Source organism: Channa argus, chromosome 22, assembly GCF_033026475.1.
Source record: "Channa argus isolate prfri chromosome 22, Channa argus male v1.0, whole genome shotgun sequence".
NCBI lineage: Eukaryota > Metazoa > Chordata > Actinopteri > Anabantiformes > Channidae > Channa > Channa argus.
The window spans coordinates 9246957-9265039 of NC_090218.1; the positions used below are offsets into that span (position 1 = coordinate 9246957).

Below are 18083 nucleotides of genomic sequence, written 5' to 3' on the forward strand. Positions count from 1 at the left end.
TAACTCGTCAGTGATGTCACATATAAGCGATTGTATGAGCCACATATTTTTGTTGGCAACAAGGCGTTGTGCACAAATTTGACTAATGGACCATGCAGTTTGAGTTTATTTGTGATAATCAGAGATTGTGTATACAGAGATCGTTCTGCATTCACACAATGTTGGTAGAACAAGAAAACGCTCCTCATTTCTGACATTTCTCCACTGTGGTGATGGAGATTTTGCATCGTTTAAAATGACTTGAATGGTCTGCAATACTGTCAACTGCGTAGCACAAATTGGGACTTCAAAATTGTATCAGCAGAGATCCAGTAAAGCGAGTCACAAACCTTTCCAGTTGATCTAAACGTGGATTTACACGGATAGGGATTTTCATGGCTCAGCAATCCCAAACCAGTCTTACCCACCTTTACTTCCATATGTGGGTTTGATCATTGTATCTCTGCGCGGCTAACTGTGACCTGCTCTCAACACTTTGGCACTGGGTAAACAGAGGAGGGTTAGGGTCATGGCACAGGATTTCAGCTTTTAGAATTAACAAATTAGGACAGTTGGAGGAGGATTATCTTTAACACAAGCAGTATGAAACATTACAACACAAAGACAAATCCCAACGTGCTGAAATCCAACACATGTACACACTGACTTGTGTCTATGAATGATCCTCACAGATCAAGTGAAAGTTACAAATCTACAACTTCCTCCTGCTTTATTCATCTGAGGAGCCAAAAAAAGAAAAATCAAAACCATTTTGTCCTTCTCAGTTGCATCTTTCCCACTATTACTGACAAGCTCATCTCATAAATTCATGGCAACAAAGTAAGTGTAAAGTTCAGGCAGGAAAAAATATCTTGTCACACAAAGCACCAAAAATAACACACCTCTCTGCACAGGAAACTGTCATTTTGTGTTACACAAGCCAGAAGTAATCAAAAAAAAAAAAAAAAAAAAAAAAACAGACTGCAGGATGTTGTTCTTTTACTACTACGATATACACTGACAACTTTTTTCCACTTCCACCAGACTGGATGAAGTAGCGCTCATAACCTGGGAGGCATATAGCCTCTCCACAGTTCATAATAAGTGGGGAGGGTCCTGGAAAAGTCCAGAGCTACAAAGCAGGCTGAGGCGTCTGAGGGGATATTAGAAAAGACCTCCATTATCTGTGACAGAGAGCCTGGTGCACAGTGTGGGGAGGGGCAGAGCAGGGAAGCAAGCAGGAACCAGTGGAAGAGGGAAGTCATCCTGAATGTGCACCAGGGCCTCTGTTGCAGCCCTGTTGCCTAGCGAGCAAAAATATTTACACTTTACCCAAAACTGCAGAGGATTTTTTTCTTTTCACATTCTGGAAAAGTGAAAACAATGAGAGTTATCAATCTAAATTAATTGTGGAGGCTCCTGCCAGCCATGGTCATAGAGAAATCCTGACTGTCTGGAATGTTGATCTTGTGATAGGCAGCAGCGTAACCATGGCGACGAAAAAAAAAACAGTCTGCATCTGATTGGGCCCGACAGGTTGAATTACAAAATGCCAGAGTTACAACTTTTGAGAATGTGTGTGTGTGCGACCAAAATTATATGTGTCAAATCACGCCCCCGCACAACAAGCCGAACAGGGGTTGTGTTTTCCTGCCTTCGCAACTGTATGCTGGTCGTCATGGCGATGTCTGGGTGGCCACTGGGAATTTTGTTTGCACTCAAGCCCACTTTGCTGCAGCCAGGTTTTTTGGCGTTGGCATCCTCTGGTGTGGCAGAGCGCTGCTTTGCGGTGCGTCAACACGGGGAACGGGTTTCACTTGGCGGCGCACAGCTGCCCGTCTGTCTCATGCCCACAGATGCTCATTCCAGCTGGAGGGGATTACTGATGACATGTAGCACCCTGGAACAACACTGAGGCTGCTGTGAGAGGGTGTGAGGGAAGGGGAGGGCCACACCTAGAAATCTGACAGAGCCACTCTGGCAGGGAGGAGATGTGAGGAAACAGCTGGAGTAGACTGGACAGGAATGGAAATAAAGAGGAAAAAAGTCTGGGAGGGCGATAGAGCCACATAAGGATTTAAGTTACGTCTGTGTAACTATGTACCTTTATACTCTGTGAGTCTATGGCGTCATCTGTCTGCTTTGATGGAGGAAGCTGCAAACTTTTCATAAGCACTTTTTGAATCTTCGAGCCCAACATTTGATTTTCAGAAGGTAGCTGCTCTCGGGCCGGTGCCACCAACATTACAGAGTTCTAATTACACAGCGGCTCAGACGGTTTGGGTCAGGGTTTGATTTTGTTCCATGAAGTCCCATCTCTCAAGACGTTCACATGTCTCTCGCTTGCCTATAGAGAATATGATGATAAAAGAAGGGGCGCCATCTTGGTATGCGTCCAGCCTGCTACAGTGGTTAAAAATGTGTCACCTGCATACTTTTTGTTTTTTAATTCATTCATATTGGTTCTGACTGACTGCATAGATCCTAAACCAAAACATGGCAACTGTAGTTTATTAGAGACTTTACCCAAATGGAGTAAATTCTGTCTGTGTTTGTTAGGAACTATTTCCACTATTGGACTTGGTGCCTCCTCTAAATTACACGCTCATTTTAATGAAGCACCATGACACCGATCCCAATGGAGATTCATGACGTGAAGAGGAATAAGCTTTATTACATTGTGGTAACAGAGCGACACTTGTTAAAAGGTCAAGTTATTGTTGGTCTTGGTTTTTATTTGAGTAGAAATAATGACATCAGTCTGTCTCGATGCTACTTATGCCCATTTTCTAGTGGCCTTTAACTGTGTTAACTGTTTCTCTACACAGAAGTTGCCATTGTTGTCATAATTCAGTCTTCATTGTGCAGAATTGTTGTGTTGTGTTGACTATATCATTAAATATAACAGGGTGAAATTCGTCTGATCAGATTTTTTTCGTTTGTGCTTAACAGTATATGTGAGCTTCCCCCGGTGGTTCAGTCAGACATTACATCACGTTTCAAATGACTTAAAATGAAGCCACCTTATCACTGCTCTGGGTCAAGGACATCGCGAAGATACTGTAGACTGTGGTAGCTGCTGCATCTTTGGGAATTACAACTATTTCAGGCTGAACTGAAAATAGTAGTTTCGCGTGTCCTTTCCAGTATGTGAAGATATTGAACTGATCTGATCCTAACTTGGTGAGTCAAGTGCTGCGCGTTTGACACGTGTATTGTGCAGGATTAACAATCCATTAAACAACCACTCGCCCTCTTTGCAGAAGGTTGGTCACTTTCAAAAGACTTGGTAAATCCAGGCCCACCTCATTATATTACAGAGACATTCAGGAGAGTGAGAGTGTAATGGTATCAAGGAGCAGCTCAAATACAGGTACTTCCCACAAATACCCCCTTTGCTGTAGTATCAACTGAGAAGAGGACAAAAGCTGTGTCTCCTACAGCTGGGCAACACACCCCTGACTGCAGCCTGAGCTGCAACAATACAAACTTGAAGGCAGGCATTTTGGGCTCTCTCTCTCTCTCTCACACACACACACACACACCAGCGTCCAGTTGAATGGCCTTCCCTGAATTCAGCCTCCACCCTAGATGCTCTGACATGAGCCCGAATCGCTCTTTTTCTCCTGCCTCATGACGGCTCATTACAAATGGGCGTGTGTCTCCCCCCCACCTCTTCTTTTCTCCTCTGCCTCTCACTGTCCCCTGCACCAGGCTGCAACATGAACAGAAGCCCATGTCTGTAGTCTACACAGACAGATCCATTTCTTAACATTAAATTATTGCGACCCTTTGTGGAAACAAAGAGCTGATTTGCAAGAAAAAAATTAGAAGAAGATTTACACAACTCACTTCTCTTCAAATATTTTCCAAGTAATAACAATATGGCGAAACTATAATATTCACCAGAACGCTTTAAAAAAAATTTTATAAAAAACAATTAAAAGGGGATAAATCCGATTGAAAATGAGATTACTGTGGGCTAGACTCCCATATGAGAGATTAATGAGGCCCTAAATAATCTCCAACAAGAAAAGGGTTGAATGCATTGTGTCCAAATCACTTGATTTAAGTCAAACGTGGTTCATTCTTAGAGAAAAACAGCAAAAGGTTTGTTCAAATAACGTCCTGTAAAGCATAGTGATACATCAAACATTACTAACTTCTTACTACAAACGTACATTTAAAAGTGGTTTGATTACTAAGGTCCTACGGCGTCAACATAATCTCAGATCTCGCTGCAGAAATGGTTTTTATGGGCGAGCCGGTGCGCATGGAGCCCCGCAACAAAGGAGATGCAGGACACCTTTAAGAAAACGCCTTATCTCCCTGCCTGGCTGTCACTATGGCAGCCAGTCATGCCATTTCATCGTGCGCATTTTTTTTTCCGGCGGCTTGGACTGCAGTCAGATCTGACAATAGGAAGAAAATTCACAAGCCCAGAATGGCTGCACATATGTTTATGATGCATCACCGCAGCGCAGCAGCAGCAGCAGCAACAACGCAGTGATTTGCAAAAGCGGGTCTTAAAGTTCCCGCAGCCAGTGAAGCATAAAGAGCTTTGTTACTCACTGTGATCTTTGGGATGTTCTTTTTTCCTTGATAAGACATTTTTCTTTCACTTTCAGCTCCGAAATCAAGCTTTTTTCTTTAAAAAAAAAATCCTTCTTTACGGATGCTGCAGAAGGGCCTCGCCTGGGTGGGAGCTTCAGGGAATGGTCACCCCTCAGTCAGTGCGATGTAAAGTGCCTCGCAGAGTGCTACAGGAGCGTCTCTCCCTCAGACACCGCGGCCCCTCCCTCAATGGGCTCATGTGGAAAGGAGCAGTGTCACAATCGTCCACCGGAGGGCGCAGTGGAGCAGCTGGTCATTACACGAATGCAGCATTTATACAGTGGATAAATTGATCAGAGGAGAATGATCCAATCAGTCATTTTTGATTGGAGCGTAATGTGCTGCACCGAACTTCCATTTGGAACAAGAAAAAGTCTGAATCTATACCCTGCAGCATTTAAATCACCATCATTATTGTTGTTCACATTACAGACATCAACACGAATAGACCAGTTTGTAGTATATTATAGACCTAGTATAGTATATTTAAATTCATGGCCATTTTGTGTAAATTATTAAACTAAATAAAAAATCTGTATTGTGTATGTAAAGAGTTTTAAGTGTACAGATAGCTACAGATTTCAGTGTTTCTTTTTATGAACACAGAGGAGGAGCAAAATGGTGCAGCAGCTGTCTGTCACATACAGCCCCCAAATGTCTCCTCACCCCACACCGACACACACACACACACACACACACACTACCCCCACTCTCTCCATGTCCCCACCCAGCCATGTGTCTCTATTGTTTGAGTCTGAAGGGGAGCCACCCCTAAAGACCACCAGTCATTTCCTTCACCACTCCCCTCTTCACCACTAATGCACCAATAATGAGGTTCTGAGACTGACCAGCAAATATGTTTGTTTCTGAAAAACTGAAAAATCACAGTGTTATTTCATACATACTGGAGTTTTCATAGCTTTGCAGAAAACATATTTGTGATTTATTTGTATACTATGTGTAATGACAAAAAGAAAAAAGAAATAACATTGTGCTTGATACCATAACACAACCACGTTGTGTTGGTTTCATTGATATTTTAGCTGCTAACGTAATCTAGTAAATCTAGTAAAGATTTTTGTCATCTGGTTTTATTTTTTTCCCATTTGCATTTAGTAAATAAAACAACTTAAAAGTGAACGACACAAACCCAGAAGCAACTTGGGCTTCAATGTCTAAATGGAGGAGCTGGGGTTTGAACCACCGACCTTGTGGACAACTTGGTCTTCAACCTGATAGATTGAAGATAAAAGATAAAAATTTACCAAATTGTTATTCTTACTTACCCTTGTGAATGATCAAACTTAGGCCTCGATTTTAAATACTTTTAGTGTAATTTTTAGTGCCTATCTAAAACTGTATTATTGGGATCATACACATATATGTTAGTTGTGAAGTAATAAAAATATAAACAATACATTTTATATTTATTGTCAAAACTAGTATCTGAGCCAGTACCTTACTGTAAATTACAAATACTGTAGATAATGAGGAGATAGCCCCTGGTTGTTTTCCTTGGTTGAGGACACAGTGCCTGCATGCTGACATGTCCTTTCATGGCAGTGAGGCAGTAAAGCATTACCTCAGCATTCCCAGGCTTTGAAGAATGCATCAACAACACACTTTTGCCGGCCTGTCTCCTCTGCAGACCACATTAACCAGCTGACACTGACAGACAGACATGGGGCAGACAGATCAAGGATGCAGAAAAGACTCCATCAGGTCGGCAAAGCTGTACCAGCCGAATTACGCACCTTTGGTGGCTCCAATATGGAATCGGAAACTGGTAAAGCTCTGCTTTAATAGCCAGCAATCATGATAAAAGACAAACTTCACTTCTACCCATCAGCACGATCATGTTTACTAGCTGGGCCCATGTACAATTACTAGGCAAAGGAAAAAGAGTCACTGTAACACTGGTGGATGGATGCATTTAATGCTTTGAAAAGTCCCTCTGGGTAAATCCAAAGCATAAAGCAAAGTCAACTCCGGAGTGGTTTAAAAAGAACAAGGTGAATGTTTTACCATGACCTCACCAGTCTCCCAACACAAAAATCATTGAATCTGCTACACCTGAAAGGATATAACTGCTGCTCGCAGGGTACCTGAAGAGGTTGGAGGAGGTTAAAAATGCGAAGGAAGGACATACAAGTATTAAAAAAAACTTTCACTTGACTGACCTTGACCATCGTTGTTACCTCTGATAATGAGAGAACAAACGTGCTTTAAATGCTTTTATGACAGCATTTTTGGGATGACGAGTTTTGCACTCCACTGTATCAAATTGGTGGAGTGAACCTTTAAGAACTGGACACAAAAACTGTGTCTTTTTCTTTTTCTCTCCTGGTGTCTTTAATAGGACACCAGGAGCAGCAACAACAACAACAGGCCTGAAACATTTCTCCATCATTTGTACCTGTACCTAAGCCCCTCACATACATTTATTCCAGTTCATTTGTGCATATGGATGAGTGTAAACATCTCAGTGGATATGTGGACATGTACTGTTTATTATACTTATGTTTTCACTTTAAATGTAAAGTAAAATGCTCATTTTCAGCATGCACGTAAAAAGATACAGTAGGAGGTCCTCCCCAAACCAGACCCTGATTGCTCCCTTTATAAACTTAAAAATCGGGCAACTTGTAAAGTGTAATTGGCGTCCGGAATGTACAAGTGTAGTTCATTTGAGGAAGACAAGCATGGCTCTGTCTCGGCTGTCAGTCTGATTCCCTCCAACACTTTGTAAAGAAAGAATAAACAATAAAAAAATACAAATTTAAAGTCTCTGCTGAATCATCTGTTCCAATGCTGCAGTTCAGTGTCGGACCACAAGGGGGAAAACTGGCTGCCACATTTTCACACTTAGAGTAATAAAGTACTAACGACAGACAGAGACATAAAACATTTTACCAGAAAAAAAGTGAGCACTGAATCACAGAAATACAGCGCAGATACAGACTGGTTGGTGAGGATTAGTGTCCCAAACTGTCTGTCCGAGAAGCACAGGAATCACTGAAGCATAAAGGATGAGGACAAAGTGAAGCTCACATCACCGGTGCTGACTAATTCTTCCCAGAGAAATATCATCTCAGGAAATGTTGCTTTTTAAAAGAAATTCAAAGATGGTCTAAAAATGTACTGAAAAGACAGTTTCCTAATTCAAGAACACAGTGCAAACACACGACTCAACCCCATTATCGTAATCAAGAGAAAATATTTACGTCCTCATTAGCACTGTTGTCCTCTGCAACACACACTATGAAAATTATTTCTTTCCTGCTCCTCCTAAAATCCTTCTGCCTCTTTCACACTTTAGATGAACTGTGTGAGCCATAACGTGTCCAGCGCTGCCACGACTGACTAGTAATCATCCTAATTTTGTCTAATGGCTTCTTTCCTCTCTGAGCCAAAGTGATTTGTGTTTATGTGCCGAAGCCAGAAAAAACCCGAAGAGACATGAATCATCAGTTTTAGTGCCCAGAAAGTGATCTCAGGCTGATGCATTAGAAGAAGCAAACATGTGTGTTCTCCCGTTGTTCTGTCCACATTTGGAGTCAAAACAGTGCAAATGTGCAGTGTGAATTTTGTTGTGCGTCTTTCAAAAACCAGCTTTTATCACTCCCTAGTGTCGCATGGCCTACTTACCACAAAGACGCCACAAAAAGAAAATAACATGTGTAAATAACCACTTTAATGAAGGCTGAATTCCATTTAGCTACTGCAGTTTCAGAGTACTGGTATTGCTAAGGCTGACTTGGGAGTTTTCATTCAAATGTAGAGCAAAATACGACCACTATTCGAGAAAATCAACGACCGAAAAGGGAAATTTGATCAGTTTATGGAGATATTGTAAACAGTAGCACTAGTTCTCGGGTGCCATTCAACTACTGAAGAGAAAGAAACTGCGTGACTCAAGGCTCAAAGGGTGGAAAGCAAACATAAAATAGTTGTTAGCTAGAAGTTGTCCTGTTCTGCTCAACAGCAGTGAAGTATGATGCTCTTGTTTTGCACAAACAAACTGCAAAGTTGAGCTGAGAGTCGTGAAACTTAAGCAGCCACAATGAGGTAAATGGATTCACTAAATACTTTGCTGTCTACAACAACACAGCACCCACTAGTGGTTGGGGTGTAAACACGGTTAAGGTCCAAAACACAAAACTGGCTCACACAGATTTAATATCTTACAGAGCTTTTAATGTCAATTTCACTCTTTGTTCCCGCAGAAAGAAGATCTTTATCCAATTAGGGTGGAGGGTTACAATTGCATGTCAACACGTGAATAAGTCCCTACCAGCGACCTTTAAGCCCTTGGAGAAACGCGGCAGTAAGAGAGGCTCATCCTGCTCTTTTATGAAGTCTTACAATTTTAATATCTAAGCAACCATGCTTCTGTCTTTCTGTTTCTTCCACATAGCCAGACGTTCCATAATAAAACGACAGCCGCTGAAAAATTCAGTCTAGCAACCATCGCAAACATCCACCAAAAACACTACTGCAACCACCTGAAAATACACTGCGAACACTTTGAACACATTAGAAACTTTTCTCTCAGTGGGTCAAAACATGTGCAATAGTTTTTTCTTCAACATATCATACAGCCCCTCGAACTATTGCACTTCCTACGAAGTGGATGAAACAGTTTCCAATGCAAATGCACCTATTGAGACATCAGTCAGCCCCACAATATTACTGGCTGCATTTTAACTGTTTCAATGTAACATCATTTAAAACATATGCGTCTGAACGACTCCCATTAGGCTGCTTCTGCTGAAGGATGCACTTGGTGACATTTTTCACAAAAACACAACTAAGGGGCACTGGTCACCAATGGATTGTTGCCCATGTTTTTAACTGTTTGCAGTTGGTGTTTTTCTTAATATCTCTGACCATAACACAAACACACACAAATCAACTGTGCGTTTATTGCTGAGGTCATTGGTTGCAGCTTAATGGCCCAACTGGTGGCAAAACAATAGCAAAAATGGCGCCTCAATATGTAACTATATGTGTTCACAACACATATTTTTAGTAGTTTTAGCATCATGATGTAGCTCTATTGTTTGTCTTGTGCCGTTAAATCATCTCAGCAAAGCTCTGAGATCCGGTTTACCTGCATAATTCGTTGTGCAGAATCACCCCACATGAGGATGACAAACAGAATTTGGACACTAACTAAAGTGCATGTAGGTGAGCACCACAGGTTCACAGCAGCATTTCTGAGTCTGCAGTCTGCCGACACCAAACTTCCAGGTACCTTTTCATCTCCCAGGTTCTGCAGCACTTCTTTACCGCCGCCGCCTGTCGCCTCCACCTGAGACGCGCCTTTTCCTTGTCGCGCGGCCGCTGTGAGACTTTCCACAGCTGGGGAGCTCTTGTTGTCCCCCACCGGGCTCCTGTCGGTCGCCACCTGGCCGCCCTCTCGTTTGATGGTCCTCGGGGTGCGGGCGCCCCTCTGCCCAACGCTCAGGGCATCAAAGTCTATGGTTTTACTCTCAAATGCGCCCTCGACGCTGCAAAACAAGCCGCCGTGTTTCTGCCGAGGTACCTGGTCGGCCGTGCCGGGTCGGGCGAGATAAACCGGCAGGTCGTCTTCTGCCTTGTCCCGGTTTCCCCTGCGATCTGCCATGGTGGAGCCCTGCACGAGTGACCGGGAAAGACGGTGAAACTGGTGCTGAAGCGGTGTGTGCCTGCGTGTGCGTGTGCGTGTGTGTGTGTGTGGAGCTGCGAGGAAGCCAGCGGTTGGCAGGAGTTGAGTTAGAGGCAGAGGTGCGTAAAGGTTTGTGACACATGTTGGAAGTAAAGTAATTGGAAAGCGCATCGTTGTGGACAAATAGTTCTTTCTATCATTTGAGTTTGTGATTTAAATTAAACTTTTAAGCATTTAGCTCCTAACACGCCCAGGGCCAAATATTCGTTAGAGCCAATATAAAAAGTATTAGTTACTAGTCAAAGTCTTTTTTAAAGGACAAAAGGCAAAACTGTAAATATGTATAATTTTCTCTGTTTCTGATGGCCGTTATCATTCTGTGTTTTCACTGAATGTATTATTATTGTTATTAATTTTGGCTGTTCAAACTATTTTCTATCCTATACTCAATCACATTCCCGTTAAACAATTGGTTGCAACATTGTATAAATGTTTAATTCTAATAAAATATACACGCAAGCCTGCAAATCTTTGCAATATACTGTAAAATCTAAGGATGTCCCGACCTCCTTTTTCCCAGAAAAAGTACAAGTACTTACATTTTGGCACTCGCTGATATTGAGTACCGATACAAGTACTAAACCGTGTTGTTTCTAGTATGAAAATCCGCACAACAGTGCAGGAAATCCTGCGAGATTGGAAACTGCACTTTGTTCAGGCGGTGACCAGTGTTTCATAAACAGAGCAACTTTGTACGTGGTACGGGGCCCAGTATTGGAGAAGTTTTACTAGTATCTCCAATATAATGTCTGCAAAATAAACTAAAACATGTCACTTCTTAAAACTAGGTTCTGACGTGTTACACAATTTGGCTGCAAATTTCAATTTCAATTTTTAGTTAATCAGATTATGTGGATCTAAATAATATGGAGTGAAACCTAAGCGACTGGACGTCTTAAACCTTTGGCCATTTGCTCACAGTACGAATCCCAGGTTTCAGCAGAGGGCAGATAGTGAGACCCTGTCATATCGTACCTGCACAGGCCAATTGGTTTCAAAGTAGTTAGTATTTATGTTAACAAACACTGACCCGACTGATTCAGGACGATCTACAGTAGATGTTCATGTGTCCTGTACCATACTGCAGTTTTCAGTTTCTGCTGCCTGGTTCTTCAAAATATTCTTCCTGTAAGAGGCCAAAGTTTGAAACAGTTCTACTGAGATTTTGCATAGAGCTGATGTTTGTTATAGTGTTCGTCTGGGTCATCATCGGTGACAGTGCAGGGTTAGTACTTACGCCAGCGCAAATGAGACAGGATCTTGTCAGCAGCAGGGGAGACACGCAGCTTTCAGGCAGAAGGCCTCAAACGGAGAGACTGCTGAGTCGGGAATGCAGTTATGTAACGGCAACACATCAGCATGTTTCATGGGTTTGAGTGGGGTCACAGTAATCTCAAAGAATCCTTTTGTTTGTAGGCTTCTTCTTTGCTGTTCTGGGGTCTAGCCTCCTTTTTTTCCCCCACATACAATCAATACAGGTAAGAGTAACAAATAACTTTGAGTAAAAATGTCCTGTAACAGTTTGTCTGAGGCTTTGGTTTCACTGTGAGGTGAACTCATCAGCTGGATTAGGTGAAACACATCCCATTAAAGTGCTAAAAGAGTGTGTGTGTGTGTGTGTGTTTGGGCTTTGAGAGAGAGAGTCTCAAGGTTAGTCAGCAAAGTCAAACAGGACGCACCCTCAGGTCTCATCTAACAGGTTGTCATCACTGAAATGAAGTTGCTTCGTTGGGCTCAGCAGTTATGTCATTTTAGCTCTGGCAGACTCACGGTTGACGACCATACTTTTAAATAACTGGTGATAACACCAGTTTTAAAATGTCTTTGTAAATTTGCTAAGTCAGGGAACATCCAACTGCAGCAAGGTGCAGCTTTCGAAAAGCAACCTGTACTTTGATGTAAAGCAATTTATTGAAAAAACATATTTTATCATGCATGTTACAAAATTGAAAATGACTTCCACCAGAGTTTTTGCTTTGAATCGTTAGTTGATATGTAGCTTCAACTATATCTACATAGCAACAACAGCTGTAGCCAAGGAAGCCAAGGAATTTCTTTACATTTGCAACACATAGGACTCAAGGATGAACTGATTAGGTCAACAACGCGATTGTAGTTGTTCTGATCTGAACTCTGCTTAATGTGTTTATATTGCTGTCTTGTTTAATAGGAGTTGTCACATACAGTATTTGCATTTTATTATTGACAATCACAGAAACGCAAGATATGAAATATATGGGAAAGAAAAGAACATATGCTACAGAGAGGGAGATTTTTCCAGAATACGGAAGTAAAGTAAAATATGATAAGCAGCTTTTTTCCACACATTCCTTGCTGAATACCACTGCTGCAGCTCTTGTGGCTCTGTTGGCATCTAGCGCAGCACATTGTCAGGCCAGCAGAAATTTCTGCTTACATGAACATGATTATAAAGCGTCCAGGTTTGTGGACATTTCCTGCCTAATGTAATTCTGTGGAGTGTGCGCTGTCTTCCTTCCCTCCAACATGACACTTGTATTTAGGCAGTAAATGACGCAGAGAGAAGCTGGACAAAACGAAAGTAAAGTGACATCAGTCTTTAGATTTTCCCCCTCAGGCTTTGGGTTTTAGCCGGGCCGCACATTTACACGCTGTTAGCAATCAGTTCGGCTGACTTGAAAAGAATGAGATATTGTGTGAGGGAGCAAAGGGCGGGGCTGAGAGGCTCATGCAGAGCGTGTTTGTCTTAAACTATACCCTGTCTCACTGTGGTCAGGCCAGACCAGACTGACTGGGAGGCAGTGGAGCCATCAACTCACACTGTCTGGCTTTCAGGGTCTGTGACGTCATGATGGCTGCAAACCACAGAACTGTCACCAGAGCGCTTTGTTGCATTTGGTCCAGCTGAATCTCTATGGTTTTGGTGTTTTTAAGCAAATAGTCTCCATAAAGGCCTAGAATTTGGCATTGCACTATTTGGACGACATGCACAACCCTCGGACACAAAGCTTGTTGTCAAGATGATCACAAACAGGATATTGCTTTGGCTTAACCATCTTCGTATTAAAAGTAGATGGAAGGTAAGCCAGCTAGTTAACTGAGTGCCCCCCTTCACAAGACAATAGCTCTCATGTTTCCAGTGGCAATGCTCATTCAGGCATGATGGACTGACAGCAGATAAGACAGACTTATCACACGCAATAGGCTTCATGGATTTGGCACAAAAGGCCTTACGGCGAGTGAGACTTTCGAAGAAGTGGGTAAGTGGGCCACTGTTCCGCAGACACGTCAGCAGCATTTAACACAAATGGTAACGAATAAGATCTGGCATGTCACATGCTGTTGGTGATAATAAACATAGTTAAGGATAGATATAAAAAAGGACAAAATAACTGCTGTATTTAGATATGTGTGCTCGGGACCCACGACTGCATTACAATTTAGCCGTCTTTAGTGTACATGTCTTTCTGCCGCAGCTACTAAACCTCAAGACTTTGTATCATGCACACTTACAGCAGAACCTGTACTTCACATCTAAATTTGATGGCTCCAGTTGGCTCGTCTGCATTGTTGTCTGGCCTCTGTATGACATACTTCTGTATACTTTTACATACTGCAACATGCAAAGGATGATTTTCAGAATTTAACGCCAACATTGACTTGCCGTGCTTGTATGAATGGCTTTGAATCTGATTAAAAAATGGACTCGTCTGAACTGATGTTAATAAGTCACTGAATCATTTTTCCTGCTTTAAATGACTTTAATACACTCGTGCATTGTGATTTCAGTCTCACGTCACTATTGTTAAAAGAGTAGCTGAAGGCAAACAAGTGAGTTGCCATTCGTACATGAGCTATGAAGCAGCTGAACAGAGCAGACTGGGCAGCTGCATCCGCCTGGGATGCTTTGGCTGCTCACCAGCTGCTGCTGAAATAAGGTTAAAGAGCCTCGCAGGATGTGCTGTTAGAATTGTATCCCTTACAGTGAGGCAGGCTTTTTAACACACAGTGTCACTTTGAGTTATCAAAAACCAGCTTCACTTAAACATGCAGAGTGTAACATGACTTAAATTACCCAGAGCCTTTTGTTCCCCATTTAAAACATTCTTCTCATATTTAAATTTGTTTTTAGATAAGACCGACATTCCATCTGTAACCTCTGGGAGTGGCCTCTTGTGTGAGTGGACGCCAGATAGAAGTGCTTTTATAGAAGATGTCCTTTGGCAGCACAAAACCTGGCTTGACCCCAGTTCTGGTCTGAATTGGCAAGGACATTCACAACTGAAGTGAAAAAACAGACTCGTACTCTGGACAGACTCTGCAGTATTTCCCATAGAGCTAAAAAAAATGTGGAGAGCCCTGCTGCTTAACAAGCTTATGAGACAAGGAGGGTTTCATGAGTCTCATATTATACCACAAGTCTTAAAACTGTTTCACTAAATGAAGAACACTATTGATCTATAACAGAAAAAACAGTTACAGTACACATCAGATGAAGAATATCAATACGACCCACAGCTCACAGCCTATTTCCCTCTTCCTGAGCTGAACATAGCAGCTCTCCCTTAGCTGGGACAAATGATGACAGATGTAATGGAAGCTGACAGGAGTTGGCAATGAAGTGCATCACACGCAACAAATTGTTGCTTATTAAAAAATAGGATTGTGTAGATGTCGATGTCAAAGACAGAAAGTTCATTCTTAACGTTGAAAGTGTAGCTGAGCCGGAGATGACGTTATCTTCTTTACCAGATGGCGCTTGAGGAACAGCAACTAAATGGACATTGGGCAGTGGCTGTTCTATTAACTGTGGTTTCTATGGCGAAAAATGCAGTTCCAGTCTCAGCACTAAGCCAACATGGACAGGAAGGCATTAAAATGACAAAATCCACGATAACAAGCATGTTTTGGGAAAGCGTGTGATGAGTGAAACTACCAGGACAGCTTCTGAGTGGACCTTGTGGTGACATTGTTTGCTCAAATAGATGTAAAACTCAGACTTAAGAATGTAATACATTTAGACAAATACTGTAAACAGGACACATTAACTCCAAATGTCATAACAGCTTAAAATGAGTTTTACTTTTCCGCAATATGAATTAATATGAGTATGCTGTAAATATGACAAATATAACAATGAGGTAATTGTCTCAACTGTCTTGTACTGATATTATTCTTTAACTGTGAATGCAGAAAGCACTTAAATGTACGGTGGCCCACAGAGCTCAACACGCTGCAATTTAAGATAACACATGCAAATAAAGAAAACACAAGAAAGCGTGAAAACCTCAACAATTTTACATCACATTATTAAAAAAATACTGTAGCGAGATATAGCACACACACACACACACACACACACAAATCCTATTGTAAATAATAAAGACAACATAAATGTTTCCAGGGTGCAAAAAAACGACAAAATGTTTACGCCCTATGAATTCTAGTGTCCCCAGAAACAATTGTTTTCTATTTTTGCAAGTGCTGCACCTGCTGCTTTTGTTTTAATTTGCTTATGTTTTGTCTATTTGCATGTATTTTTGAGCTCTCAGGGCCACCGTACAAATGCAATGAACTGGTGAATTGAAAATTCCGTGTTAGGTAGTAGAAAGAATGAATGTTTGGAATGTGAAGAATGTTCCCCTTCAAGCAAAGCATATTATACTGAAGCTGTAATAACGGTATAAAAAGAAGAGATTGTATCCTTCGAGGTCAAAGGCTATGATTTCTTTTTATTTTTTACAGCATTACTCCATTTTTTTCAGTTTATTTAATAATCTAGACGAAAGTGGTTGGGGGCGGGTTAAATTGTTGTTGGAAGACAGACAAGGTAAAATAAAATGTAAAAAAATCTTTGTTAAATAAAAACGAATATATATATACTGTTTATATACACATTACATGATAATATCAACCACCTGGAAAAATAATTATAAAAAAAAAAAAAAAACGTGGATAAAAGGGGAAAGTGCATTTAAGGCAACTGCTTGTTAGCTGAGTTTGCACAAAAATAGTGTCCATCATCCCCCTTGGCGAGTTGAAGTCAGTGGAGTGGGTCGCAGTAATGAGATGACAGAGAGACGCTCAGGTTCATAGGGAACAAGCACAGTCAACTCGTAAATATTGCAGGGACTGTGCAGCGTTGGCTTCAGAGGAGACAAGTGGAGCAGGTGTACTGTTACATTCACTTTCTCCTGTTGCATTCCGGGGGGGGGGGGGGGGGACACACCTACATCATGTTTAGTAGAAGAGAGTTAGTATCAAAGATGTTTCGGTTAGTAAAAAACAAAAAACTAAAAAGGGGGTGGGGGGGTTGGGGAAGGGATAGAGAGCGAGATCCTGCAGTGTTCTTCAGGGAGATGTGTTAGATGTGCCATCGTTGTGTTTTCAAATTCTAAACTCATAAATTAAGCTTTTGTTCAGTTTTGTGGCGCAGAAACTCAAACCATGTGAATTTTAACCAAACAACCACCTAAACCAGAGTTAAAGATTTTGAGCAAGTTGGCCTGAAAATGTTTAATTTTAAAGGGTGAAGTCAAAAGTTGTTGAGGTGAAAACAGCACCCCCCGCTGGTCACCTAGAGCACATGATCATAATGACAAATCCAGTGAAGGCGGGAACAGAAAAGGGGTTGCAAATATTCTATCATTCCACATTCATAGTCCAACTTTTTTTTTTTTTTTTTACTTATAAGTTTCAAAGTTAACCTCTGCAGCTGTCACCACAATAAAACAGAGCAATTTATACCAGGTATAAACCGCAAAGTACTTCAGAACTGTTCAAGCTGCTTCAGAGAGTCAATGCAAGGTGGAACTGTTCACGGAAATAAAAGAGGGATTATGTGAAAAAACTCAGACGCATATACATATCAACAAATGTACATATTACAGTACAGGATTGGGACGTTTCCTCAGTGAAAATCTGGAGACACAATATCTGAGTGGTAGGTGCGGTAAAAAAAGAATAAAAGAATGGGGGGGGGGGTTAACAGGAGAGTAAAGCTCTTAGAGTCTGCTGGCTTTTGATGAAAATTAAGCAGTAATAATCCACGTGGAGCTGGATCAGAAACAGTCATTTCCCCTCTAATCTTTCTCTTTGTCTTCACTCAAGTCTATTATGTGTCCGTTGAAGACATGTCAACCTGAGTGTCCTGTGACCTCCCCCCGCTTCCCCCCCCACACACACACTCTTTTTTCAGTGTCTGTTCACACCGGTCTCTGCAGTGTATTTCCTTTTCCAGGTGTAAACTCTGGAGAGTCCCAGCAGTTTGTGTAAGCACCATTCTGGTTGACGGCGGTGGCAGGCCACCCGGTGAGACATCACGTCCACAGAGTTCCTTATTAGAATCTGACCTCAGACCAGCACTGTTCAAGCGGCCTCTGCACTCTTTGGGCCCTGAGTTGGCTCGTTTCTGTTCACGAAGAGGTTCTGCATTCATACTTTCAGGTGTGGAAAGTAAAAGGAAAAGGAGGACAAGCTACGGTCCGGTGCTTTGTTTGCATCGTTGTCTACGAGCTTCCCTGTCTTTTCATACTGTGGCTAAATGGTGGTGAATGCTATGTTATTACCCTGCATGGCAGAGAGAACGTTTCCCAGGCTTTGGTTTGGATTTGTCAAAGCGCGTGTGTTTGCATCCGCACGCTTCTGTACTGTATATACATGCGTGTCCGTCAACTGTGGTAGTGTCTCTCTAACTGTGGTCTTGAGAGACATTTAATGTCCAATGCCGCTTTAAAAAATATCAACTCTGGATAGCATCTCTACAGAACCCGCATTAAAAAAAAAAAAAAATCATATTAAA

General features: G+C 41.8%; 1 protein-coding gene across 4 annotated transcripts in view; it reads right to left on the bottom strand.

Moving 5' to 3' along the window:
* dpysl3 (dihydropyrimidinase like 3) overlaps window positions 1–10237 on the bottom strand; it is a 34825-nt gene extending 24588 nt beyond the window's left edge. For 2 of the 4 annotated variants that reach the window (XM_067491878.1, XM_067491877.1), the window contains exon 1: window positions 9851–10237. In XM_067491878.1, coding sequence (XP_067347979.1) covers window positions 9851–10222 — 372 coding nt within the window. In that variant the 5' untranslated portion in view covers window positions 10223–10237. Of the gene's footprint in view, window positions 1–4551; window positions 4757–9850 lie in introns of those variants that run through there. The other 2 variants (XM_067491880.1, XM_067491879.1) reach the window with 2 other exon arrangements.
* Between the last annotated feature and the right edge of the window lie 7846 nt (window positions 10238–18083).